Genomic DNA, 25785 nt, shown 5'->3' on the forward strand with positions numbered 1-25785 from the left:
TGGTACATTATCTACAGGACAAATTACAACTACTAGGTTAAAGTACTGCGAGCACAACGAGGAGTCAACAGCACGAAGTTCCTTGCCGTATATTCGGCAAGGTCCACGCACGTGGTTTACCACTGCTGCGGCGCCCCAGCTACTCGTTTGGGTGGGGTTCACTTCCAAAAGCGGGCTAAGGGGGGACTTCCCTATGCTGTATCGGAAATATGCACTAGCCTAGCCCACAACCCCAGGTCCTGAGGTAAGTCATGTCATAACCGTTTCTAGGTCTGCCAAGTTAGATGGTCATGTGCCTGCTAAAAGGCTTATGGCTCAAGGTACGTGATGTTGCGTCTAGAAATCTCAGGTGGATTATGATTGAGACGATCATGAAAGGGGTGAATAACGTCAAAATATGCCCAGCAGAAGCCAGAATCGACTCATCGCGACATACATCGACCCTCATGAAGTTCATATACTCGCGGCGTGCATGATGTTACTGGTACATCTAGTGATGCAAGATTCAACTTCCTCCTTCACCGCACCGCTTTATTCTTTCGCAACCTGGATCACAATCTTGCCGACGTGTTTCTGGCTCTCCAGGTAGGCGTACGCCTCCTTGGCCTCTTCGAAGCTGAACACCTTGTCCACCACAGGCCTGACCTTGTTCGCCACGATGAGGCGGTTCATCGCCTCGAACTGGTCACGAGAGCCGATGAGGATGCCGCGGATGATGGCAGCCTTTTTCAGCGCGGCGATCGGAGCATGGGACGTGTCTCCAGCCTGGACAACCAACCCGGATGGTTAGCACCACAAACTCAGATGCATCCAAACAAAGAACGACGCGCACCCCGGCGACGGACCCGATAACGTGCACCCACCCCGCGTAGCGCACGCTCGCGAGGCTCCTCATCAGCGTGCCCGGGCCACCCACCTCGATGACATGGTCGACGCCGCGTCCCTCCGTCACGCGGAGCACCTCCTTATCCCAGTCCGGCGTCTGCTTGTAGTTAATGAGGTGGTCCGCGCCGAGCTCCTTCGCGAGCGCGAGCTTCGCGTCCGAGGACGACGTCGCGACGACCGTCGCGCCCGATGCCTTGGCGAACTGGAGCGCGAAGATGCTCACGCCCCCCGTCCCGTGCACGAGCACGGTGTCGCCCGCTTTGAGCGGGGTGGGGCCGTTCAGGGCGTTGTACGCTGCCAGGGCAGCGCAGGGGAGGGTAGACGCCTCGACGTACGAGAGGTGGGCGGGGATGTGCACCAGGGACTACACGCATCGCCTCAGCTGAGAAACCATCTCTCCGCAAGACGAGCGATACGTACATACGCCGGGAATGCGCGGTACTCGGTGAGCACCCCATCGATCGGCGCGCCCAAGCCCGTGTTTCTGATGCGCTCGTTGACGTCCCCATATACATGCTCGAGCGCAAAGTTCGCGCAGACGCGGTCGCCGTTCTTGAATCCGTGGACATCCGCGCCCACGGCAACAATCTCGCCGGCCATGTCGGACGCGGGGACGACGTTGTCCTTGCACAGGGCTGGGTACCGCCCGCTCGCGACGAGCAGGTCGCGGTACTGTAGGGAGACGGCGGCGACCTTAACGAGGACTTCGTTTGCCTTCAGCTGGGGCAGGCTGGCCTCTACGATGGTGAGGTTGTGGTAGCCATCGTACTTCATTCACATGTGCCGGTTAGTCTCGCCTTGTGGAGTAATAAAGTGGCACGCACCTTGGGAAGTCGGTACTCGCGGAAGGTTGTGGGGAGCGCCATCGCTCTGGGCAGGGAAGTTCGGGAGACAAAAGGAATGGGGGTAGTAGAGAACCGGACGGCGTGGTGAGTCTCATTATATAGCAGTGTACCAATACCCTTCAATGCCTCGCCGATACATAGCAGAGGGAGGTAGTTCCTGCTGGTTCGGGCATACTTTCGAGTATCATATCATCACTGTACGGTCCACAGTGGCGTCAGATGTGCTGAAATGTGCCTCCTAATACTACGAAACGTGCAGGTGGTAGGACTTATTTTTGGATCACTTCAGAGAAGCAGAGGAAGGAATGGCCAGCCTCGTCCAGAAAAGGAGCTGCTCTTACCAAATCAGGACATCGTAGCATGACCGAGGAGGTGCGATCAGCCCGGTCGGAGGAGTAAGTGCCCGGCCCGGACATTTGTTACCCCGTTATTGGGCATCCCGTAGTTACATAAGTATGTTATCCTTATCCTGCTTCGGACAATTGTCATGAAGACCGAAGGATATTAGACGTTGACTCGAGTTCTCGTAAGATCTATCCTCACGCGGTACTGCAGATCCTCGGAGCACGTAAAGTCGAATTGGGATACTGGTACTGGTACAATATTTTGTCTTCTTCTGGCCTACACTCTACTACACCGGGGCACTAATCCTTTGCCACCTTGATCACGACCTTCCCGACGTGCTTCTGGCTCTCGAGGTACGCATACGCCTCCTGCGCCTCCTCGAAGCTGAACACCTTGTCCACAATCGGCTTGAGCTTGTTCGCGACGATCAGGCGGTTCATCGCCTCGAACTGGTCGCGCGAGCCGATGAGGATCCCGCGGATCATCGCAGCCTTGCTGAGCGCGACGACGGGCGCGTTGGATGTGTCGCCGGCCTTGAAAATCAGCAGAATGAGCGTCTAGTCGGCAGATAAAGGCGGAAACTACACTCACCCCAGCGACGAAGCCGATGACGTGCACCCACCCCGCATACCTTACACTCGCCAGGCTCTTCATCAGCGTCCCCGGCCCGCCCACCTCAACAACATGGTCCACGCCCCGCCCCTCCGTGATCCTCAGCACCTCCTTCTCCCAGTCCGGCGTCTGCTTGTAGTTGATGAGGTGGTCCGCGCCGAGCTCCTTTGCGACCTTGAGCTTCGCGTCCGAGGACGACGTCGCGATGACCGTCGCGCCGGACGCCTTGGCGAGCTGCAGCGCGAAGATGCTCACGCCGCCGGTGCCCTGCACGAGCACGGTGTCGCCGGCCTTGAGGGGCGTGGGCCCGTTCAGGGCGTTGTACGCGGTCAGCGCGGCGCACGGGAGGGTCGAGGCCTCGACGTATGAGAGATGCGCGGGGATGTGCACCAAGGACTGTCCAACAGCTCAGCGGTCCGCCGTACAGCGGCAAGGCAAGCAAGCGGTACGCACATGCGCGGGGAAGTTCCTGTACTCGGTCAGCACGCCGTCGATGGGCGCGCCGAGGCCCGTGTTCTTGATCTGCTCGTTCACGTCCCCGTAGACGTGGTCGAGCGCGAAGTTCGCGCAGACGCGGTCGCCCTTCTTGAACCCGGCGACGTCCGCGCCGACCGCGATGATCTCGCCGGCCATGTCGGAGCCCGGGACGACGTTGTCCTTGTGCCCGAGCGGGTACTGTCCCTTCGAGACCATGAGGTCGCGGTATTGCAGCGAGACGGCGATGATCTTGACGAGGACTTCGTTCGCCTTGGGCGGGGGCAGCGTGGCCTCTTTGATGGTCAGGTTGTGATAGCCATCGTACTGCATGATACTTCAATCGCAATAATATCTGGAAAGACCGGTCAGCACGTACCTTGGGGAGACGGTACTCGCGGGTAGTGGTTGGGATGGCCATCGTCACGTTTCTAGGATTAGTATGGAGACGGAAGGACACTGGCGCATTTATAAGTGCACTGGGGACAAACTTATAGGCGTGGACTTGGGCTTTGTCAGGGAGGTGAGAGCGAGACTGACGTAATGCGTGAACGCGACGCGATCGACGCGTGCTGATTGGCTGGAGGTCACCGAAGTGGCCACCGACGCCGCTATGTAAGGTCGACACAGACGTGTATACCCTGCGCGACCGGTACCGAGGTACATGCTGAGGAGACGCGGTGTCGGTCAGGCCGAGCTTCGAGAGGAGGAGGTTGAGGCAGGAAAGACGTTAGTAAGCCCGAGTCAAATGCAACTCACTTTCCATCCGGGCAGAACTTCAATGGTACCCTCTGATTGAAGAGCAAACGATTCCCAACACCCGAAACAAACAATACCAAGATTAAGGAACGACGATTACAACGAGTGGCGAACCGCACGCACTGAGGGTCGGGGATACACAATGCTGTATTAATACTCGGAATATCGGGCACATCTGATTCACCGCATTAGGTCGAGCATATCGAGTGACGCGCAGTAGCGGACAATCCACTGATACCGAGTTCGGTGCCAGTGATCGACATGCAGTACAAAACACTGTCAGAAAGGAGGACGGCGGCGTAAACACCCCGCAGAACGCAGTGTCGAAGGAGTGTACACTGGAGGGCAATCTATGCTCAGCTAAATTCAATCTTCCGAGTCTGCCGTGACACCAAACAGCCTAGCAATTGCGGGATGGTATACGACAGCACAAGAGCCCGAGGACGGAACCAGAAAACTTATACCCAAAACAATCCTTCCTATCGAACAACAGCATCAGCTATCATCTCTATCATTACAGCCCCAGAGGAACAATAAAGTAGGCGGGATACCACATCAGGGAGAGGGGTATACGTAGATCAATCAGAAAACATAGTATAAGCTCGCTGCAATGTCTCTGTATCTAGCCCCCGCAACTTGAGACACCGCTGGAAGATCTTCCGGTCCACCGGGAACTGCACTCTGCTGGCCAGATGCTGGCCCGCAACGAGCGACTTGATGACGCCTGCGATGAGCCTTTGTTTCTGGACATTGATCAGAGGCTCCAGTTGCATGGACGCGGGAAGCGGTGCCAAAGAAGAGAACACTTCCGGGTGGGCAGGCGCTTCCAGGTTGCCGCTGATGGGATCGATACCTATGGCCTCCGTAGGCGCCGTGGGGTCTATGAGATCGGGCAGCTTATGGTAGCGCTGCATCTGGGCGAGGTAGACGCCTGAAAATGCATATATTAGAGCGCGTCACTACGGAGTGGAGGAGACTTACCTAGGAACGGGATGCAAGCCGCAGGCGAATGTGGCTTGGTATCGGAGGTTGCTCTACTCCTGGAAGAGGACGAATGTCCATCGGTGAGACCGTTGGTAGACACGTCAAGCGAGCTCGTTGCCACTGGCTTCGTTTCAACCATGGAAGAAACAGCGTGCCGGATGTGCTTGAAGTCGTCATCCCGGGAGGTGAAAGCCTTCAAATCCTGGAACATACGCTGCTCCCAGACACCAACACGCCCCCAGGAACGCCGCATTGCTTTCGTGACCCATTCGCTACGCAGTCCGGCAATGATAGCTGTCAATGTATTGAAATTGTTCATGTTGTACGATTTCTGTGCGAGATGTCAGAAAAGCTTCGTGCAGAATGCGGAGTCTACTTACCCAAGCTATCCTGATGAATTTCCCTACCACGAGATGGCGATGTTGCGGGTGCGTCAGAATCACTTCCGAGATCACAAACTTGGAGAGCAGATTAAACCGGCCCCTAGCTGCCACTACAGCGCTTGTCTTAGGTCCTCCTCGTGACTCCGCCTTCCACCGAGCTCTGTCCCGCAGGAACTGACTCCAGTCAAGTACGTCCGCCTCCTTTGGACAACCCATCCAGTCATCCGAGACTATCTCTTCGAACTTGATCGCAAGGAACAACTCTCGATCGATCATGGAGAAGTGTTGTGCAAGCGTCTCCGCCCTGTAACCTAGAATGAAGGATCGATGGACCTGCGAGGCGGGAGCCGTGATGAATTTATTGGTCGGGGACGATATCGGGAACCCGTCGCTCGCCGGTTCTCTGGAGCCTCCCGACGTGGAAGGTCGAGAGGGGAGCCTACTTTGCAAAATCTCGCGGGGCACGACATCTTCCGGAGCAGGTCTCCCATCCGAGGATGACACCGGAGACGTTGCGTTAGGCGAGTCGCTAACATTATGTGACGTCTGCGTGGCCAAAGGAGTGACCGCTTCGCCCTCTAGCGATTGCGAAGCAGGTTCCAACACGTCTTGCGATCGCTCCGAGACTTGGGAAACCGACGAGTTGGACGCACTAAAGTCGGCATTGTCCGGGCTCCAGACAGCAGATCCTGCTCTGCTCCTACTCCCTTCGTAGTCACCGACAGACTCGTCCGATTCACTATCTGAAGTAGGGAACCGGGATGGTTCATCGTGATAGTCCCCATTCAGCAGGCGGTCTCGCATTGTCTGAACCCAACCATCGACTTTCGACAACTTCATACGTTGCTCGTCGATATTGATCTGTCCTTCCAATCTGCGCAACGCGGCCTCGACATCGCCCTCTTCATCATCATCACTTAGTGAATCAACTATCGCATTGACCTGCCATTGTTGAAGACCAGGTCCACCTAGAGCGGGTTCGACGGAGGCAGATGAAGCCACCGAAGACCGTTCGGAAGCCATGGACGAATGAGAGCGGATACCGAGCGAAGAGACACTACCCGATCGCCGAACGAACTCGAAGTCACGCCTGAGCGGCAGACGCCTGGGAACACGTCGCAGACCAGGTGGAGCTGAAGGGCCCTCGTTCTCATCCGAGGAGGACATGTCGGAGAACTCGAGGTCATCTATGGACACGACATCTATTGGCGGTTGCCAGGGTTTCTGCTGACGGCGATATCTTGAACCAGTTGTTCGGCGAGAGTTATACGAAGTATAGGATTCGAAGGACCGGCGAGGGTTTGACGAGACAGACTCCGCCCGTGGTTCCAGCTGTTCTAGGTCCCCCTGGACCGGTTCGCCCGGAGACTCCTGCACGCACTCGTCCGAGGCTTCTGTCACTGACCTCAAATGTGATATCGGCACGCCGTAGTCTGTCTCTTCCGACATACTAGTAGAATACGTGTCCGAAGACATGGCACTGTCCACCGATGAGCGCGGTGCCAACATCGATGAGGAGTCGGTTTGGTCTGCAGACTCCTGCACACCCAGCGAGCTAGAGTTCCCATCGGGCAGAGCGGTGCCATTCTGCCCGTTCACACTAGAATCTGGCTCCGGCTGCTCAATCATCTTCAGATATTGTTCCACTCCTCCAGGGACATTCAAGAGATCGCCAGACATGTTGAGCTCGAGGTCGAAGGCAGACACGTCCGCAGAAGTGGAACTAGACACCAGTGCAGAAGATCTTTGGTTCAGCACCCGCTTCCACCTCCCTAGTCTGCCAATAGTCTTCACGAGGACACGTGACAGCGTGCTGTGGTGCACAGGTAAGGTCGCAGGGGTTTCCACAAAGGGAGAGTCCGTCGCGGTCGCGTTAGCGTGTTGTAGGATAGTCAATTGCAACGGCTGCTGCAGCACGGCAAGAGATGCTGAAGGAACTGAAGGTGGTGATCCCGCATTCTGGCCAGAAGGCTGCCCGCTTCCGCTGCCAGACACGTCTTTCTGACTCGGAAAGCCCTGCGGAAGAGAGACTATCACGCCCTCGTCCACTCCAAAGTCCAGATCAACGTCAGACTCGTCATCGCCCTCTGCAACTGCTTTCCTGAGAGACTCGGCGAACTTGCGACCGTCAGAAAGATCTCCCAGTGATTGACCTGCCTTCGGGAACTGCTTAGCAGTCGAGCTGACAGAAGGCCTCCTTAGGGGTTGTTCTTTCTGCCTCCTGGTGTGCGCTTCCTTACACTCTTTGACAACCTGCCTAAGCTTCCGGACAATACTCTGTCACAGCAGCATAAGACGTGGCTGAACACGGCGCGACAGTGATGCGGTACTCACAAGTGCACCCTGATGCCGACCAAGTATGGGATCTCGACGAAGGGTGTTCAGCCAACCCGCGAAGAGAAGTCTCAGATCCCGGTTCGGCAAGAAATCCACCGGGAAGAAAGTCAAAAGCCAGTACCGCAGCGCCACAAACGTCCGCACTCTTACGATCCGTCGGACCATGTCGTCGTGAGCGGAACTCGCTGGCCCGAGCGCCCAGTGGAACCGACAGATCAGCAATTGCGCTAAATCGACCGGACTCACGTACGTCCGGTAGGTGAGGAAGAAGTTTAGGAGCTCGTCATAGTTGAGCTCGCTCGTGAGCTGAGCAATCCAGCGTTCAATGGTGGCAGCTACAAGAACCTTCTGTCTTCCCTCCGTGGCGACGTGGAGCGGAGGCGTATCATGACCATTATGGAACGACGTCCTACTCTTCATACTCAACTTCCTGGACATAACCGACTGCTGCGACGAGGTGTCCGTTCTACTGCCCGGTGACATGGACTGAAGTTCCGGATCTACGGCGGCGCTCGGTACGACCTCGCCCCATATCACAAAACGAGGGTCATCTCGAGGCGCCGCCGTTTCATCGGATGTGAGCTTGATGGTAGTCTCATTTACCTCGGAGAACGGGTCAATCTTATCGAGTAGAGGCAGACCACGGTACGTCTGCAACACATCGAAAACGTCAGTGGAGTATCGGGAATATTGGGAAGTTTCCCAAAGAGGGAGCAGAGTCGGATCAACTGCAGCGGACTTTGCAGTCTCTGTTACAGGAGTGGGCTGGCGAGGTGGGGGCGGCGGAGAGGGAGTGGGAGAGTGGGATGGAGAAGGAATCGGTAGAAGTGCGGAGCCTTCAGGCTCAGGCTCGAAATTCAACGTTAGTTTCGGGGGGCCACCTTTCAGGATATGAGTATTTGCGTCAGCTCTCGCAGTGAGTCCGGATTCGAAGGACTGCATGACCCGTAGTCCATGCGGAGACGACATGCGCGTAGATGGGGTGCTGGTCTTTCTTGAGGGTGAGTCGAAGGATATGCCAGGACCAAAAGGGTGGAAGATGAGAGGCCGAGGTTCCTGCTCCGCACGAGCAGCGTCCGCCTCGGAGGGCAACCGTAGACTGTGAACAGACACCGAAAACACATTCGAACCGAATGGCGAAGAAGGTGTGGAGTACGCGTAATCCCATCCCATCACCTCGTTGAAGACATCCCCAGTAGGTGGTTTCGGTGGCGCGATGCTAGGAGGCAGGCGGGGCAAATCCGCCGCCGTAACACTGTGCGAGTGCGTCCGGCCGGAAGGATGTCCGTTGGACGGCCCTGCGCCATCCGCCTTGCTCAAACCTTCACCGAGACCACTGTACAAGTCCGGTATCGAGCGCGTCTTTCTGACGAGTTTGCGAGGGACAGCGCGACTTGGTGGCGACCTCCCGGACGTGGCGTCTACCTTGGGCGCAATCGAAACGCTCCCGTTCCGCAGAAACTGGTGTACACTCAATCTAGAGCTCCGCTTCGAGCTCCTCGGAAAGGGGGGTGATTCGAGGCCAGAGCTCAGCTGTTGGGACGTTCGGTTCTCGGCTTCCACAGCGGACGCCATGGGTGCCGACAGCTCTTTGCGACTGGCCCCCGCATCAGTTTACGCACGGAGCGATACCGCGAGCGCACTCACCCGACGCGGAACTTCTGCCTCCCATGTTGGTTGACAAACGAAGTGATCGCGTACGGCGACCTCACGTCCTTGTTGACGCCGAACAGATGATCGTACCGTCTCTTCAGCTCCATCGCAGCCGCCGCAGACGACGTCTCCACAAAACTCCCGTCGGCTAGCACCAGCGCGCTCTCAGAACGCGTCAACTCGACGAGAATGAGATGACTCACCCGCGATGGAGATGTCAGCTGAAGCTATCTCGGGCGCCAACTGCCCAAACCCCTCTGAGCTCTCGTCTGCGCCATATACATCTGAGACCGTGAACGAAGGCTTTGCGGGTGGATTCGTTATGGGAAGCATAAAGCGCGATCCGATCGGGTCCTGGGAAGGAGACAATAACGTGCGGCTCGGGGTCGAGTCTGAAACTGGAGCGTCTGGGGGAGAGCAGGAGGGCATCTGAGACGCCAGGGGTGTTGTCGCTGTCGCATCGTCGTCGTCGCCTTGTGAATATGCAGGGAAAGAAGCCTGAGACATCCTTAGAGTACAATCCGAGTGAAACAGCATCAATTAGTTGGACATCAGAAGCAGAACAGGCAACCCAGAAAGATACAGCAGAAGCGGTTAATGAGTCGTCGTTCCCGTCGTCGTGGGTGGTCGTAGGTGCTCGTACACAAGAAATCAAGCGCAGTCCGGGACAATAAGGACTCTTCAAACTAGGCAGGCGACCGCGGCTGCCTGGCTAACTACGCCGCAAAGAACTGGTTTTGCTAGGACCTGCGCAAGCGACCGATCGCGACAGACTCTGCAGCGACTTGCACTTGCTGAGATATACCGCAGAAATGACAAAGGGAACAGAGCACAAGGGCAAGTCCTTCTAAGGCCGAAGACGACGACAGGCGCTGAAGCGGCAAGTTCCGTGCCACGGGCGCTTATTGTCCGCTCTATAATGTTGGTAATGATTAAACGAATAAATCCCTCGTTGAAAGGCGATGTGCGGAAGTGACCCCGCGCATCATTGCACACGCAGTACGGGTGGTTGAAGGAATAATGTGATAGGAGCGTGGCGAGCGCAAGTGGGATCGAAATTTCTGGTCCATGGCTTATACCGTCGCATAAATGCAGCTGTGTCGTGAATTCAAACAAGGATAGCAAGCGAATGAGGACGACAACAATGACCCCACCATATCCGATATTCAACGGTTACCTTCGCCGAGTCTATATGACCTTGTAAGGAGGACGCGCTCGGACACGGGCGATACTGAAGAATAAGAAATGTAAAAAATGGCATAACAGGCGAGGTTGGCGAAGAACGTCGCCTGTCCAGGAGTTGCAAGGCCGGAGTAGTTCAGTCTATGCTTGATTTACGTAGAGGCTCTCCAGAACGTGGTCAATCACAGCATTTTGCACATGAAATGAGATACTATGCCATAGCAAGTGGACACAACAGAACGCGTGTGTCCAGAGGGGCCCTTCGGAAACGAAAGCCCACACAAGCTCCTGAGCGTGTCAAGCCTGGCGGTAGAACGCACGTCTGGTCTCTGCAATGGGACTCGATATATGTGAATATATGCGGTCCAGCATGCCCAAACTTGCAACTTCAGACCTGTTCTGCTTCAGATAAGCCTCAGCCAGGAGCTCGCGCGGAGCATTCTCATGAGGGTACAACCAGTCTTTAAGCGTATTGCAGCAAATCCTGGTTCAAGATCTTGGTAGAAGGCTCACTTGGGGAATTTTCGCCACGGTAGAGACACTTCACGCCCGTGCCAGCGTGCACGATTTATGTCGCGTTGCAGGTCGACGTCAACCGGTCAGGATTGTCAACGCGTCGTTTTCGCAACGAATCCAGCCACATGCACGAGGAGGGACGGAAGAAATAGCATAAGACGGCTGCCGAAGTCGATATTGCCCAGCCCTAAAGTGTTGTGTCACGTGCAGGCGCGTATAGCGCGTCTCCTGGTCTCTCACGTCCCGCTCACCGCTTGTCTTCGCTCTGGTTCTGCAGTAAGTACCACAATGTCTATCGTGACAATAAGGGTATGTGCTGCTACTATAGCCTGTGAATGAGGTCTGATGGAAGGCAGAACGTAGAGTTTTTGAATAATCCGGCACGCTTCCTGGATCCATACCACTTTCGCGTTACCTTCGAATGTGTCGCGCCACTACCAGATGGTGGGCGTACTTCAAGCTTGAATACAGATTTTTTTACTGAAATTACGCGTGCTACGCGTCCTAGATCTTGAATGGAGGTTGATCTACGTATCGTCTCCCGACAACGAAGAGCTGGACCAAGAGCTTGATGACTGCCTAGTGGGGCCCGTTCCAGTTGGCGTGAACTCCTTTGAATTTGAAGGATCTGCACCATCACCCTCCAAAATTCCGCCAGAAGATGTCCTCGGAGTGGCTGCGCTCATCCTGACTGGGTCGTACAAGGAGCAGGAGTTTGTGCGGGTGGGGTACTACCAGAACACGGAGTACGATAACGAGGAGATGAAGGAGAATCCGCCGAAACAGATTGCGTTCGAGAAACTGGTGAGGGATATCAGTACGAAGCCGCGGGTGACGAGGTTCCAGATTAAGTGGTGAGCTCCATGCCTCTTATTATGTCTGACTGTTCCGACAAACCCACGATTTCCTCGATACCTGCTCCTTTCCCCCTCTGTAATGGGTCTCTTACCTTCATCCGATGCTAACATGTACTGAAAATCCAGGGACGTATCGCCACCTCAGCACGCAAACGCAGCCGCGGGTGCAGCTACCTCGGCCCCCGTACCATCCGCGAACGAACTCGATACAGGCGAGGAGGATAAGACAAACGATGTCGCTATGCAAATATAATATCCTTGGGGTCTCGGATGAACTTTGGATTGTTCAGTGACTTTTCGTGTCTTTGGATTTTGCTTCACACGCTGATCGCTGCTGTATTAGCCTACTATATCCTTATATTGATCAGATGTATCATTATTGTCGCGAGCCCTTCCAGCAAATTATTCGTACTCTGCACCGCCAGGAAAACCCTTCGATTCTTGTGTGTAGTTTCTGCAGCCGTCCGTCCAGCACCTAGAAGGTGGATGCTTGCCCTTGCAACCTCGCGGCCTCTGTTTCCTATCCAGTCTATGTTCCATGACACCCATTTTCTGATGCAGGCTCACGACCTAGGCTCCTCAGATTCATTCCGACTCTTGCCTAGGACGTCCTCCGTAGGAGCAGGCTCAGTCGTACCTTTCTCGACTGTGTGGTCGAGTTGGTTTTAGCTTGACAGAGTTAGAATTCCCGCAGTGCTTTTCTCTCGGGTCCTGAGCGCGGTCCGCAACTTCTTGCGCAAGACCGTATAGATACAGTGGCATGAAAAGTAGCATATTGCACAACAAATACGCAGGAGTTGAAACATGGCACCTCAAGCGCTCCCAGTCCTCGTCGTAAGCATACAATTACACGGTTTTCTTCTCTTGTTTTTGACCTCATATCGTTAGGTCGGTGCAGATAGAGAAATTCGGTTGCCATATGGAATTCGGCCACGAGCTGCGTGGTTTTGAGCGGCACGCAGATCGCGTCAAAGCACGTACCGTCCGTGCGGAAGAAGGAGGGGACGGATCTGAGGACTCAGAGGAGAGGTTCCTCGCCAGCTACGTCATTGGTTCACTAGCAGACGGCGCAAGAGGTTGTGGGCCTTTCATCATGGCTTGGATTGCACAGACTTACCATGTTCATCATAATCCAGGCGTTGTTAGGAAGCTTTTGGGTCTGAGATTTGATGGCGTCACCAGACAATATACAGGCATGCTCATTGGGAACGTGCGTATGCGTGGCGTCTCACGCGACGCGAGTTCTTCGAGGTCCCCGCCTTGTAGAGCCCAGTTAATAGGAGAATGGTCACCTCAGTGGAGGAGTGACTGGACGAGAGGCAACATCCTCCTGCAAGTATCTTTCGTTATAACCATGGAATACGCCTTACTTACGCGTGGCATGACAGGTTCGCTGCACTACCACGTTGGACGCACGACCAGGACGTACTCTGGATCGCCCTCTTTGCGTTCAATGGACAGGTCGACTTCGAGAGATTGGCGGCCAATAAGGACGAGTTCCAGACCTATATCCGCGAGATCATCGGGCAGCCGGATATCGAGTTCATGGAATGCTTCACGTTATCATTCGTCAGGTGAGTCGGTTCGCTGTCACGTCTTTAGCCGTCCTGGGATGCTCATAGCAACCCGTCGTCGCTGGAAGTTGATAATTCGTATGATTAACGGAGTTCAGGAAAGACAGAGTCTTTGTTGCCGGAGGTCAATCTCCTACGCTTTTCACTCTCTTCGTAGCTTACATCTTTTACAAATGCAGCACATGTCCACAGCCCAACCGGTGGTCAAGGGATGAACAGCGGCGTGATGTATGCGGTACGTACCCTGGTGTTGGGCTAGGACTACTGATACTGACCATAATCGAACATGCAGTTCAACTTCGTGTAAAAGATCAGCTTGGCCCACATAGGCTCCCCAACCTTCTCGAGTCATATAGTCCCGAGCGCGTGCCCATCATCGAGAAAATGTTCGAGATGACGACGAAGGTCCTCAACGACACGGTCGCACATAAAGAGCGCTCCTGGGAACTTGAGACAAAGTTCTTCCAGCTGGACGTCAACTACCTTAGTAGCCTGATCGTGCACGACGCGCGCGAAGGCGACGTTCCAGTACCGCCCGTCAACGTGTACTCGTTCGGTGACTTTGGCAGACCACAGGGAGGGAACGGGGTCCCCGATGCGCCGCACTGGCTCGACCCGAATGCTGGAGACCGATTCTGGAACCTCTTCGATGTGTTCACGCTCACGAAACACACCGTACTGGTGTTCGCGGCGGAGAATCATGACCCGGTTACTGACGAGGTGCTCGTTGCACTCCAGGAATACCCCGCTGAGCTTGTGCAGAGTGTAGTAATACTCCCGGCGCACAGTTTCGTGCGTGACAATGCGGTGCTCCAGAGCGCAGACCATGTTTTTAGGGACACGGATCGCCATGCCTCTGAGGGGTACATCCGAAGGGCACTGTTGTTATTGTGCGCCCTGATGGCTTCGTCGGAGGAACCGGGAGCATGTGCTATGAAGGTGTATTTCAGTAAAATATTTTCCTAGGCGTCGGTGGCATGTTACATGCATCACCGGGACTTGGTTTCGAGTTGTGGAATGAGTAGATGCTTACGACAATGGATGAAACGGTTGGAATCCTACATCAGCTGACCATCTAGCCCCCTTCCCTCCCTGTTCTAACGATCGCCATATGAATAAGCCCGCTGCTTGGATCTTTCGATACCTCCGGGAATGCCAGGAATTCACGATGGTTGGTAGGTTTCGCCGAACGTTGGAGAAATAAACCATATCAGTTTCACTCCGTACGTCATCCCTATCCTTAATTGTGTAGCCGCACGAGCCTCTGCAATTATACCGGCTGTAGGCATGTATGTTTTACCCTCCGACATAAAGAGGAATCAAGATATGAAGACGCTCTCGCGAAAGACATCCACCTCGAAGACTTGAGTAGCTATAGCATTGACTCACACCCTCCCCGGGACATATGGATGCAAGATAACTGAGTCTTCGCACGATAACAGCTAGTGCCCACTTTCTTGCCGGTTCCGTTCGTAATACCAAGTTCACGGCGTGTTACGTTGCGTACTCACAGGACTGGTTGCGAGTCTACAATGGGCCAATCAGGACCGAGTCCGGAAAATCCCGACTACCCGGTGCTCCCCGGCATCATGTGTCCCACCACAGACCAGTGGAGAATGGTAGATGTTACTGTACGGCACGCTCAGGCTAGCTGCAGAGGATGAAGTAGGAACAGCGGAAAAGATCGCATTGCAACCCGCTTGCGCCCGGGGGCGCTAATTTTATCTGCAAGCTGTAGCGAGTCGTATAAATGCAGGGTGTTTTGATTATGTTGGAGTAGCAACGACATTCAATGATGACCATCACCATCGTGGATGTCGCTCTCGCGACAAGTCTTCTCTTGCTACTCTATGGCTTGCTGCGAAAATCATTCGGGCCGTCGCCCTTGGATGCAATCCCCGGTCCTCCCTCGAAATCCTGGTTAATGGGTACGCTGGATATCATTTCGACCTATCGGCCAGCTATTTCTACTCATTCCTTGTTGCTCTAGGAAATCTCCCTGAGATGTTCGATTTCGACAGCTGGAAGTTCCACGAGGAACTTGCGGCCAAGTACGGCAGAGTAGCCAAAGTCAATTCATTCTTAGGTGTCAGTGGCTTCTCTGTCTATCACTTTCGGCACTCATATATGACTATGGACAGACCAAAAACTTGTATATCTCCGATCCATTGGCCCTTTATCACATCATTGTGAAAGACCAACATATTTTCGAGAAACACGATGATGACTTCGAGTGAACATTCATCTGCATCCAATTGTACAACTTGAAGCCTTACGACACTCACTACCCAGGATTTTTAGTCTCATTTTCGGACCTGGACTTCTGTCCGTCAAAGGTATCCCCTAGGCGTTTAGAGGCAGGATTTTTCTGATCTTATCCATAGGCGATCGCCACCGGAAGCAGCGGAAGATACTCAATCCAGTTTTCAGTACAAGTCATCTTCGAAACATGGTCCCAACGTTCTATGGCATCGCGAAACAGGTACGTTGAGGCCTCTGGCTTGTGGCCATGAATAAAACCGTCCCAGCTTCGAGGAGTCATAGCGTCCAAGATCAAGGATGGCCCTCTGGAAGTTGAGATGATGCTATGGCTCACGCATACGGCTCTTGAGCTAGTAGGTCAAGCCGGGCTAGGCCGGAGCTTTGACCTCCTCCACGAGGGAGCCGTGAGCCCTTATGCGGAGGCAATCAAATGTCTGGGGTTAGTCAGATGGTCTGCATGATGCGTCCTTTGCTAAATTTCCTACCCGTGCAGGCCAGTGTTTTTCGAGTATCCTATACTACTCTTCGTTGGTCCCTCTCTGATGAAGATCGGGACGCCGAAATTTCGGAGGTTCATAGTCGAACGAACTCCTCATTGGTTGGTCCAGAGGATTAGACACATGATTGATACCATGCAGCAGACGTCGGAGGACGTATTTTATAGCAGCTCTTCTGCTCTGCGCAAAGGTAACGCCGCTTTCCAGGAAGAGGCCGAAGGCAAAGATATCTTAAGCATTCTACGTGAGTGCCTCTTCGAAGGTAGTCAGTCTAACATCCTTACTTTTGCCGAGTGAGGGCAAATAACAAAGCGTCGTCCAAGGAACGCTTGGCAGACGAAGAGGTCATCGCACAACTCACGTAAGTACCTCCTACTGAGGGAGGGAGCAGCGCTGACGTGGTGTGCAGGACCCTGATGTTTGCCGCTATGGATACGACATCCACGGCCGTGTCTCGAATCCTTCACCTTCTTGCTCAATATCCCGAACTTCAAGAAAAGTTGCGGAAGGAATTATCAGAGGCCCAGGCTGACAGCGACCTGACATACGACGAGCTCGATAGACTTCCGTATCTCGATGCCATTTGCCGAGAGACTTCAAGATAGTGAGCGACATCCATACCCGTAGGTTTGAGAGACTAATGTCGAATCTACAGTTATTGCACTGTCCCTACGGTGGGAAGAGCGTGAGCATTTGCGTAGTCTCAAGATTTGCTTTGCTGAATCACCGTCCTTTAGTGCTGCCGAGGACGCTGTGCTCCCCCTCTCTTCCCCAATTACGGACGTGAATGGCAAAGAAATGCGAGAAATCTTCGTACCGAAAGGTACACGAATAACGGTCGCCATCATGGCCGCGAACCGTAGCAAAGAAATCTGGGGCGAGGATGCCGAGGAGTGGAAACCCCAGCGGTGGCTGGCTCCTCTGCCGGAGAGCGTATCCCAGGCGCACTTGCCAGGGGTCTACTCGAATATGTATGTGGAACATCACTTCCTCTCAATGAAGGTCCTCTAACAGCCTTTAAGGATGACCTTTTTAGGTGGCTCTCGGGCTTGCATGTAAAACAGTATCATTGCTAGACTGGACATCGATGCTAATCCGTACTTATTCACAGCGGCTTCAAATTCGCGGAACTAGAGATAAGTAGGTACTTTGACAAGGAAATGCTGCGTTGGCCATCTGATCCCATTTTCGCAGAAGTCATCCTGGCTGTGTTGCTCCGAGCTTTCAGGTTCTCCCTATCTGAAAAGGAAATTTTCTGGCGCATGGGCATGATCGTAACTCCTTCGGTCAAGGGATCAACAAGATTCGAGCCAGAGCTATACTTGAAGGTGGAGGCAGTAGATGACTAAGTAGCGGATAACGCTACATAGCGTACAGTACAGCAGAACTTTTGACTCGGTCATGGCTGTTTCTACAACCGCCACAGCTGTGCAATTTGAAATCCCCTCTCCGCACTACAGCCACCGAACCAGAACATCTGTCTAACGAAAGTCCTGCGCGCGTAACAATGGAACCAGATCTCAGTTGTTTCAACATCGCAGTCGAAAAGCTTTTGTACTGTGGTCACGGCCTTGCAATAGAACACTACTGACTCGTTGCAGTGTAACGCCGGTCGGGTCCGGATAGCAAGGTTGGGCATTGCTATATATTGGGCGTTTTGGCCTTAAGGTAGCCTCTGTCTACCATGGCTATGAACCACGGATATAGTCCTGGGGCAGTTGGTATTCCTGGTGCCGGGTTTGGAGGGCTGGTGCCGCAGTTCATAGGATTCTCCTCCCTCTTTGCGGCGCTTTTCTCCCCGCGCCGGTCTGACGCTCTCAAGTTAGTTGCCACGGGCGCTTTAGTTGAGAGTGGACGTAGGCTCTGCCAGTGGCTCTGGGAGAGGTTGTCGTTTCGTGAGTACTTCGTATGCGTGCATATGTTATCTGACTGAACCTTGACCAGGATATTGTGTTTCTGTGAGATTCTTCAAGGGAGATCCAACTTATGAATGGATCACCAGCGCTATGGTATGCAACACCGGGCGCTTCGCTGAGCTGTCAGTCATATACTGACAATGTTGGTGCCTTGTGTACTGCCAGGCTTCACGCCAACTGTGGCGCAAGTCTTCGACTTTCAGGGCAAGAGCCAAGACGGCAATGAAGATGGTTGCGCACGCAATCGCTGATGGCCCAGTGCTCGACGGACACGCTGACCTTGTGCCTGTCTACGACGTTCCTTACCTCTTTTGCTGGAAAGGATACGTGTGCGAGTTCACAAAGAGTAGGGACTCCAGCATGAACGCACATGCGATGCTCAATGCCGACCTGACTGGAGTACCGGAATCAAGATACATCGACTTGAAGTACGTGAGCTAGCTTTGACGAATGCACGCTCAGCGAACTGAGGTTTGTAGGATATTCACTCGCGACATCCATACACTATCACGGTTTGTGGAGGAGGCGCACGATGCTTTCGTCCAATCCCGCGAGCAGCGCGTCCTCATACGGAGTGCGGATGGTGTAAGATTATCTAGCGCTCATGTCATTCGGGTACTGAACTACCTTTATATAGGGTGTGCGACATCCTTACCAGCGGCAACTCTGGACCACTGTCAAGACGAAAGCACGGAGGCCACTTGATTCGCTGATATTGGAACCGGGAGTTATAGATTCCATTATAGCCGACATGCAAGAGTTCATGAAGATGGAGAATTGGTATGTCGACGCTGGCATACCCCACCGTCGAGGATATCTGTTGTATGGGCCACCCGGGACGGGAAAAAGTGCGTCATCCACTATCCAACACAGCCGACTGACATTGATCACTATCATCAGCTTCGACGATCCATGCAATTGTAGGCTCTGTTAGTTCTCTTAGGCTGCATTTCCTAACGTTCTATCGAGGCGGGCGAGCTTGACCTCGACATCTATACAATATCACTTGCATCAAACAAGTACGTCTTCCTTCTCTTCGCAGTGTAATTATCTAATACGACGGTTCTGTCTAGTGTCGATGACACTTACCTACAGCACCTCGTGTCACAAGTGCCCGCTCGAAGTATGTTACTGATCGAAGATATTGACTGCGCGTTCCCGTCGAGAGATGAGGATACCGAGGAAAGCCCAGCTACCACTACTCTACAGCCGGGGTTAGTGATGACACCTCGCATGCGTCGACAAATGGGGATGCATGGGACATCCGCGTCGCTGGTTACCCTGTCGGGGTTATTGAACGTCATCGATGGTATTGGCAGCGAAGACGGAAGGATGTTCTTCGCCACGGTGAGTCTTGCCCTTACCCTCTCAATTTTGATTGACACCGTTGTCACACGCGCAGACGAACCACATCGATCGGCTCGATGCAGCCTTCCTGCGACCAGGACGTGTGGACGTCAAAGTGGAATACAAGATGGCGAGCATAGGACAGGCCCGGGCTCTCTTCTCGCGGTTCTTCCCTGTCTCACGTTTCGGACACCTGTTCGAAGCGAAGGAGGCAGAGAAGCCGCAAGACCCGGCGGCATGCTTAGCTGCGTTCGCTGACCAGTTCGCGGAGACCCTGCCTGAGCATGAGTTCTCCACGGCAGAAATCCAGGGATACTTGCTCGGTTACAAATCCAACCCTGCAGCTGCGGTTGCGGGAGTGGGGAAGTGGGCGCAGGAAGTCAAGGAGGAGAGAGCTGCGAAGAAGCGGAAAGAGGAGGAGAAGGAAGAGAAGAGGAAACAAGCGAAGCTGCAGCCTCATCGAGAGGCTGGACGGGTCATGGCTAGTGAGATGGGCAAAGTCTTCCAGCAGTCCCTTGGGCACGCAGGAGGCCCGCCGACGGGTGTTCCACTGAGCGCGCCTCATGGTGGAGAACGGAGAGTACATGGCGACCGGCCAATCCAGGTCCAAGAAGAAAAATCTGCCGAAGAACGCCTGGCATCTGAGGTTCCCAAACTGAACGGGTCTGGTCCAGTCTCTGGTCCTGATGTACCAACGCCGTCTGTGGAGACGGTACCGGTGGCACCGGCAGGCCCTACGTCGCAGGCCTCACAATAGAGATCGTAATAAGATACTTCAACGGCATTTATTGGATTTGATGCTGTATCTTGTATTCATAATCCTTCCGCAATGTCTATTCGACCGTAATAATGAGTACTGATGAGCCGGAGAATGGTTGTGGCAGCGGGTGGTTCCAAGTTGGACTTGGAATGTGGGGACGAAACTTCGGTGGCGCGTTCGCGACTTCACCCACAACTGAAGCCTCTTTGCATTCTCTCTCTCTGCCTGATTTCTGCCTGGTTGCTTGGACGCAGGGAGACTGTCTTCTGGCGTCGCACTTGCATAGCCTTTTCCCGACCAGCCCACGACTCATTGGTCCGCAGTCGGCGTCTGTACTGTCAGTTGGACGGCCACGAGCATTGCCCCATCAGTATATAGCGCCCAAACTCCCGCAGCGGAAGCTCGTGTACCAAGAATGGCGGATCCTGCTGGCATTGTTAGTAGCAAGTCAGAGCCGTCAGCGACGGCGGTGGACGAAACTTCGGCTTCAGCAGCCCCAATGAGCCTCTCTCAAGCCCTCCAAACGACGTACGAGACGGATGTGAGTGACCTACATCATAGTTAGGAAGTCCTAATAACTGACACATGTCATACAGGCGAACATATTCGTCGCAGCTCAACGGGGAGACGTACATCTCCTACGGGAGCTGATCGAGTCGGGAAAGGCGAAGGCGACGGACAGGGACGAGCAGAACATCACCCCGTTGCACTGGGCTGCCATCAACGCGCAAGTACCCGCATGCCGCTATTTACTAGAGCAAGGTGCGGAAGTGGATGCACTAGGCGGTGACCTGGTTGCGACACCGATGCAATGGGCCGCACGCAATGGCTACCTCTACGTTATTCAGCTGCTCATCGCCCACGGCGCCGATCCGAACATCACCGACTCGCAGGGGTACAACACTCTCCACCTCGTCACGCACTCGTCTGCCATCATGCCGCTCCTGTACATCCTGCATCAGCCAGTCAACGTCGATGCCCGCGACTCACAGGGACACACGTCCTTGATGTGGGCTGCGTACCAGGGGGACGCGCTGTCTGTCGACTTACTGCTGAAGCACGGGGCGAACCCGAATGCGAAGGACGACACTGGGCTGACCCCGTTGCACTGGGCTGTGGTGCGGGGGAACAGAATCTGCATCCGGAGGCTGATCGAGAAGGGCGCAGAGATTAATGCGAAGGACGGGGAGGGGCGGACGCCGCGGGATATGGCGGTGGAGCTGAAGAGTCTCGGTGCGTGGAAGCGGGCGCTGGAGGAGGGCGGGCTGAACGAGGACGGCTCAAGGAAGCAGAAGTTCTTGAGCGAGGTTCGTCGCGTTGTCGCTGGTGCTGACTCGACTGAAACTCACCCATCGCAGCGCAACTCCAAAATTGCCATATTTGTCCTTCCGACCGTTTTTCTTTATTTGATCTTTGTGACGTTGAGCATTCTCCCCTGGTATACGGGAATGATCCTCGCTATGGCCGAGTTCTTCGGAATGCATCACGTACGACTCTTGTATTTGCATCCTATGACAGGTCATGCTCATCGTCCCCTCAGATTGTTACGCGGGTTTTGCTGAACAACAGCAGCTACACCGACAATGTAGCGCAAAGCCCATACTTTGCGGGGATCATTAGCGCGTCTATGGTATGGGTAGGTTACTGCTGGATTACACGGCTTGTCCATCGTACGTGCCATAGCCCCCACTCTCCCGGTACATTCGTAACTGGTTCACTTCCTAGAGACATCGTCGCACGCCATTGCACATCTTGTGTTCGCACTCTCGTTCGGTCTGTGCGCCTACAACTTTTTCAGGTCCATAACACTCGACCCTGGAAGCTGTCCCAAACCCCAGAATGACGAAGAGTTGAAAGCTGTATGTCTCATTTCTAAAAATTGGCATATGATATCCAAGGACTCATGCAGAGTAACCGACTATCAGACAATCGAAAATTTGGCAGCAGAAGGACGCCTAAATGGCCAGACGTTCTGCATCAACTGCATGGTGAGTATTATCTGCGTTGAACGTTTCATGATGTCCTGATTCGTCTCGTTAGGCTCGGAGACCACTAAGATCCAAGCATTGCCGTGTATGTGATCGTTGCGTAGCTCGTAGTGACCAGTACGTCTATTGTTGTATTCTGGGTATTCTTGGCTCATGATTCTGACCGTTTATAGCCATTGTCCGTGGGTATGGAATTGTGGTGAGTACAACAACTTCTCAATGTGTGATTGGTGCTCAGTAACTTGGCATGTCTGTAGTGGGGGTTAACAACCACCGTCAATTCGTATTATTTGTGTCAACACTTGTTCTTGGGATTATCTCGTTTGATTACCTCTCCTTTGCGTGTAAGTCGTTACTGCAATCTCTCCCAGCCTTCAATCCTAACTGGTCACCGTCAGTCTTCTCTACAGCACCCGTCTCCACCGACCCTCAAAACATTTCGCCGTCCTGTATCCTGCCTACGGACCTGTGCGCGATTACCGCATACGACACTTTCCTGTTCGCAGTCACGGCGTGGGCGACGCTCCAGCTCTCGTGGACAATTGTCCTGCTCGCGAGCCAGTATTGGCAAATCGCTCGGCAGATGACCACTCTGGAGGTATCCAACCTTGGGCGGTACGGGTTCATGGGCGGCCGCGGCGGCGCGAGCCTCAGCGGACAGATGGGACACCGACATCAGCACCGAGGCGTCCCGGTCGACGGCGAAGACGCCAGTATGGGACTCGCGGACACTGGGGCAGTACATACTCACAAGCACCAGCACGGCTTGTGCGCGGGTTGTGGGAGCGGCTTCCTGATGAACCTCCTTGGGCTGGACCGCTTTACGAAAGGCAAAGCTGTCGATGGGCTCGCCCGCGCTGGGAAGGCTACCAACCCCTTCGATTTAGGTCTTGTGGGTAACTGCAAGGACTTCTGGACGATGGGTAAGGAACTCGGGGTGGAGTATGAGCAGTTGTATGACGTCCCGCTGGAGGGATTCAGGGAGGCGAAGCGGAGGCGGGAAATCGAGGAGGAGGAAGAGGGTCACGCCATTGGAGGACCCGGAAGGAAAGGCCCGAGGAAGGGGTTGCTCATGGGTTTGGGCTTGGGAAGGGGCGGAAGCAGCAGAGGCGGTTACGAACCTGTCAGCCAGGTATGATCTTGACGACCCGCACTCCTCTGTACAAGTATATTTATCGGGACATGGACAATCTTGACGAGCATCACTATACGTGTAAAATTCATGACATATAATGCAATCAATGTCTTGGATGACAAGTAGTAGTAATGTTGAGAGCAGAAGTAGTCCATCTACAGCTATGAATAGGGCTTTCAAGCATGGGGTGCGTATGCTCATGATCCTGGTCCATTCACCCTGTCATTCAACCACCGTGCCGTAGCGGTTAGCCCAGCTGCAATGAGGAAGGACCCATCGAATAAGGACCCGAAAACTTGATATTCCGGTAGTGTCGAAAAGATATTTGTCTCGGTACTCGGCGCATTGTCGGCATCTGGTCTAGCTGGAGGAGGCGGGAACGACGTGCGTAACTGGATCAAGGTGGATAACAAGTAGATGCCCTACGAGGTGAAAGTTAGTCAATGCGAATTATCTACGCGAGTAATCGTTTCTCACCATCAGCTGTGCAAGGACAACCAACATAAGTGATGCGCCGAGATTCCTATTCGTCACTCGCAAAACCTGCGTCATAGACTTTGCTTTAATCCGAGGCAGAGCGTCTGACAATGCCTGACTTACCCTGGCTACACCCCGCAGGACTAGTCTGATACTACTCAGAATTATCACACCGACGAGCGCTAGGCTGATCTGGCGCGCTACGAGCGCGACATCTTTCTCTGGGATGTCGAGTGCGGGAAAGAAGGAGAGGAGGCGAACGAGGTAGTGCGTGATGAGATCAGGCGAGGAGGTATTGCTTTCGCGGGATCTGATCGGGATGATGATATTGATGAGGGACTATAAATACCAATGAGCAGTTCAGTGCTTTGGAGAGAAAAGGCGCGACCGGAACGCACACTGAGGATGCGGAATATGCAATAGAGGGCAAAGAGCCGCCCCCCGAGATTGAACAGCTTTCCGACGATGGTCCGGTTGAAGTGGGCGTTTGCCTGGCGCAGCTTCATGTCTTCCAGGTTCTGCGACATCTGGTACTCCAGCGCTTCCAATCCGCTTACTTCCTGTGAGAGCGAGGACAGCTCTGGGCAGCAGGCGAGTCAGCACTATAGCATCTACGACGGGCTACCGACTATAACAGATATCTGGGACTTACGGCTATCGCCCCGAAAGCTCGATGTCATCCGTGAGAGCCATGTCGTCTGCGACTCGGGCTAGCGTGCGGAAGGTCAGCTTTCCTCGGGCGCCCCCGCTTGCCTTGGTGCGTACCTGAGCGTTCCTTAATCGTTTGAGCTCAGCCTTCCGCTCCATCAAATCGGAGCGTACTCTGTCCAGTGCCTGTGACGCAGCGGCAACATCATTCGATGTCGGGTCCATCCTGCGTTGAATGATGCGCCGTTGTCAGTGCCGCACGTCACATATACGGATGTGTGACGGACGCACCTGCGTTCACGCGAGAGTATCGGAAAGAATGCCCAGGCGTTGCTTATAGCACCAAAGCCTGAGAGAAGTCCGAGTATTATGGTGCCAACTACGATGAGGCGGGCCAAGACAGACGTAAGGAGGCCTGCCGAGGCCAGCGCTGATGGCAATGGGATATACGATAATAATAGGAGGTATACGAGGACCGGCGAGATCGTCAGTAGTATCCGTGTGGTCATGGTTTGGTTGTGCGACAAATTATCTACGACAGTTTAGAGTCAAATTCCGTGTGAGATACGACGAGCGTACCATTATGTGCGGTCGTTGACGTGTAAGTGAGTATGAGGTTTAAGCATAGAGGTACAACTACGAGTATTGCCGACAATAGAACTGTGAGGGATAATCTCCAATTCACTAGACGTGTCCTGTGTACCCTACAGTCAGACTCGCGGCGTACCAGCATCATGCATGAGGTGCTCCCAGTGAGGGTGGTCCTGCTATCAGCACCCGCAGCACTTGTCTGGAAATCCCCCCGAAGTCTCGCACCTTTCGAGACAATGGAGTAGACTTCCAGACAGCCCGAGAGCCGATAGCATAACCAGTGCACCGGAGCTGCCTTCGGGGTACTTGATCAAAGAGAAGAACGCACCGAGGATCCAAAATATCCAGTCCTTGACACATCAAGAGAAAGAAAAGCACGCAGCTCTCGGAGAAGCATATTGCAAACAATCCACGGGAAAGCGTGGAATGCAGCGGTCGCTTCCGTTTGAGAGCCGCAGAGGTTGACGGGGCGGGTAGGGTAGTCAACTCGACGTCGTCCGAATGCATAACCCCCGGCTCCCCAGGCAAAGATAGGGACTGTAAATCATGATACAAGCTCCGGAGAAGGTACTTTCGGCACGAAGCAAATAGCAAGCACCTAAGTGGGTATTAAGTCGATTTCGACGGCTACAACGTAAGCCACTGCTCTCTTCGGCGAGAACGATAGACGATACCTGAGTAGAGTTACGGCTAAGGTCTGGAATACTACAGCCCTGGAAGCCATCGTCGTGATCTTATCATACGTGCGGTCACTTGCA

The 25785-nt window shown here is 54.0% G+C and overlaps 8 protein-coding genes across 8 annotated transcripts; 4 read left to right on the forward strand and 4 right to left on the reverse strand.

Annotated features, from left to right (window-relative positions):
• Positions 1-531: 531 nt before the first annotated feature.
• On the reverse strand, positions 532-1751 carry GLOTRDRAFT_129177 (NAD P-binding protein; the record flags this gene model as incomplete). Its single annotated transcript, XM_007867790.1, has 4 exons — positions 532-765; positions 833-1249; positions 1306-1653; positions 1710-1751. 4 exons carry the CDS (start codon positions 1749-1751, stop codon positions 532-534), a joined length of 1041 nt encoding a protein of 346 aa, XP_007865981.1.
• Positions 1752-2287: 536 nt separating this feature from the next.
• On the reverse strand, positions 2288-3668 carry GLOTRDRAFT_60768 (NAD P-binding protein). Its single transcript, XM_007867791.1, has 4 exons — positions 3541-3668; positions 3141-3488; positions 2667-3083; positions 2288-2608 (listed from the first exon to the last, which is right to left on the reverse strand). Exons 1-4 carry the CDS (start codon positions 3580-3582, stop codon positions 2375-2377), a joined length of 1041 nt encoding a protein of 346 aa, XP_007865982.1. The 5' UTR covers positions 3583-3668; the 3' UTR covers positions 2288-2374.
• Positions 3669-4242: 574 nt separating this feature from the next.
• Positions 4243-9985, reverse strand: GLOTRDRAFT_60771 (ras GEF). Its single transcript, XM_007867792.1, has 6 exons — positions 9481-9985; positions 9272-9425; positions 7622-9221; positions 5285-7564; positions 4902-5235; positions 4243-4851 (listed from the first exon to the last, which is right to left on the reverse strand). The coding sequence occupies exons 1-6, from the start codon at positions 9812-9814 to the stop codon at positions 4499-4501; spliced, it is 5055 nt and encodes a 1684-aa protein (XP_007865983.1). The 5' UTR covers positions 9815-9985; the 3' UTR covers positions 4243-4498.
• Positions 9986-11224: 1239 nt separating this feature from the next.
• Positions 11225-12203, forward strand: GLOTRDRAFT_60772 (anti-silence-domain-containing protein). Its single transcript, XM_007867793.1, has 4 exons — positions 11225-11284; positions 11332-11419; positions 11484-11829; positions 11959-12203. The coding sequence occupies exons 1-4, from the start codon at positions 11264-11266 to the stop codon at positions 12083-12085; spliced, it is 582 nt and encodes a 193-aa protein (XP_007865984.1). The 5' UTR covers positions 11225-11263; the 3' UTR covers positions 12086-12203.
• Positions 12204-13581: 1378 nt separating this feature from the next.
• Positions 13582-14372, forward strand: GLOTRDRAFT_41031 (uncharacterized protein; the record flags this gene model as incomplete). Its single annotated transcript, XM_007867334.1, has 2 exons — positions 13582-13645; positions 13699-14372. Coding segments are annotated over 2 exons (738 nt in total), but the record flags the coding sequence as incomplete, so codon positions are not given.
• Positions 14373-15201: 829 nt separating this feature from the next.
• On the forward strand, positions 15202-17622 carry GLOTRDRAFT_76198 (cytochrome P450; the record flags this gene model as incomplete). The annotated part of the gene is made up of 14 exons (XM_007867794.1): positions 15202-15334; positions 15397-15494; positions 15548-15639; positions 15699-15742; positions 15791-15888; positions 15935-16107; positions 16162-16409; positions 16460-16526; positions 16575-16769; positions 16821-16850; positions 16903-17136; positions 17188-17220; positions 17277-17305; positions 17360-17622. The coding sequence occupies 14 exons, from the start codon at positions 15202-15204 to the stop codon at positions 17512-17514; spliced, it is 1629 nt and encodes a 542-aa protein (XP_007865985.1). The 3' UTR covers positions 17515-17622.
• Positions 17623-17849: 227 nt separating this feature from the next.
• Positions 17850-20185, forward strand: GLOTRDRAFT_129183 (P-loop containing nucleoside triphosphate hydrolase protein; the record flags this gene model as incomplete). The annotated part of the gene is made up of 9 exons (XM_007867795.1): positions 17850-18060; positions 18110-18174; positions 18247-18509; positions 18561-18666; positions 18719-18929; positions 18982-19001; positions 19051-19100; positions 19155-19428; positions 19484-20185. The coding sequence occupies 9 exons, from the start codon at positions 17850-17852 to the stop codon at positions 20183-20185; spliced, it is 1902 nt and encodes a 633-aa protein (XP_007865986.1).
• A 3323-nt stretch (positions 20186-23508) lies between these two features.
• Positions 23509-25636, reverse strand: GLOTRDRAFT_40958 (uncharacterized protein; the record flags this gene model as incomplete). Its single annotated transcript, XM_007867328.1, has 8 exons — positions 23509-23733; positions 23789-23854; positions 23912-24127; positions 24187-24348; positions 24424-24492; positions 24554-24662; positions 25036-25131; positions 25356-25636. Coding segments are annotated over 8 exons (1224 nt in total), but the record flags the coding sequence as incomplete, so codon positions are not given.
• Between the last annotated feature and the right edge of the window lie 149 nt (positions 25637-25785).

Source organism: Gloeophyllum trabeum (assembly GCF_000344685.1).
Source record: "Gloeophyllum trabeum ATCC 11539 unplaced genomic scaffold GLOTRscaffold_00006, whole genome shotgun sequence".
Classification (NCBI taxonomy): Eukaryota; Fungi; Basidiomycota; class Agaricomycetes; order Gloeophyllales; family Gloeophyllaceae; genus Gloeophyllum; species Gloeophyllum trabeum.

Excerpts from the sequence above, each read along its gene's own strand:
- GLOTRDRAFT_60771 (XM_007867792.1), bottom strand. The coding sequence starts at position 9,814 with ATGCTGTTTCACTCGGATTGTACTCTAAGGATGTCTCAGGCTTCTTTC. Across the intron at positions 5,236-5,284 it reads AATTCATCAGGATAGCTTGG|AAATCGTACAACATGAACAA; the intron begins GTAAGTAGACTC and ends CATCTCGCACAG. Across the intron at positions 4,852-4,901 it reads GGCTTGCATCCCGTTCCTAG|GCGTCTACCTCGCCCAGATG; the intron begins GTAAGTCTCCTC and ends ATGCATTTTCAG.
- GLOTRDRAFT_60768 (XM_007867791.1), bottom strand. The coding sequence starts at position 3,582 with ATGGCCATCCCAACCACTACCCGCGAGTACCGTCTCCCCAAG. Across the intron at positions 3,489-3,540 it reads GCGAGTACCGTCTCCCCAAG|TACGATGGCTATCACAACCT; the intron begins GTACGTGCTGAC and ends AGTATCATGCAG. Across the intron at positions 2,609-2,666 it reads TCATCGGCTTCGTCGCTGGG|GCCGGCGACACATCCAACGC; the intron begins GTGAGTGTAGTT and ends CTGATTTTCAAG.
- GLOTRDRAFT_60772 (XM_007867793.1), top strand. The coding sequence starts at position 11,264 with ATGTCTATCGTGACAATAAGG. Across the intron at positions 11,285-11,331 it reads TGTCTATCGTGACAATAAGG|AACGTAGAGTTTTTGAATAA; the intron begins GTATGTGCTGCT and ends GATGGAAGGCAG. Across the intron at positions 11,420-11,483 it reads TGTCGCGCCACTACCAGATG|ATCTTGAATGGAGGTTGATC; the intron begins GTGGGCGTACTT and ends TACGCGTCCTAG.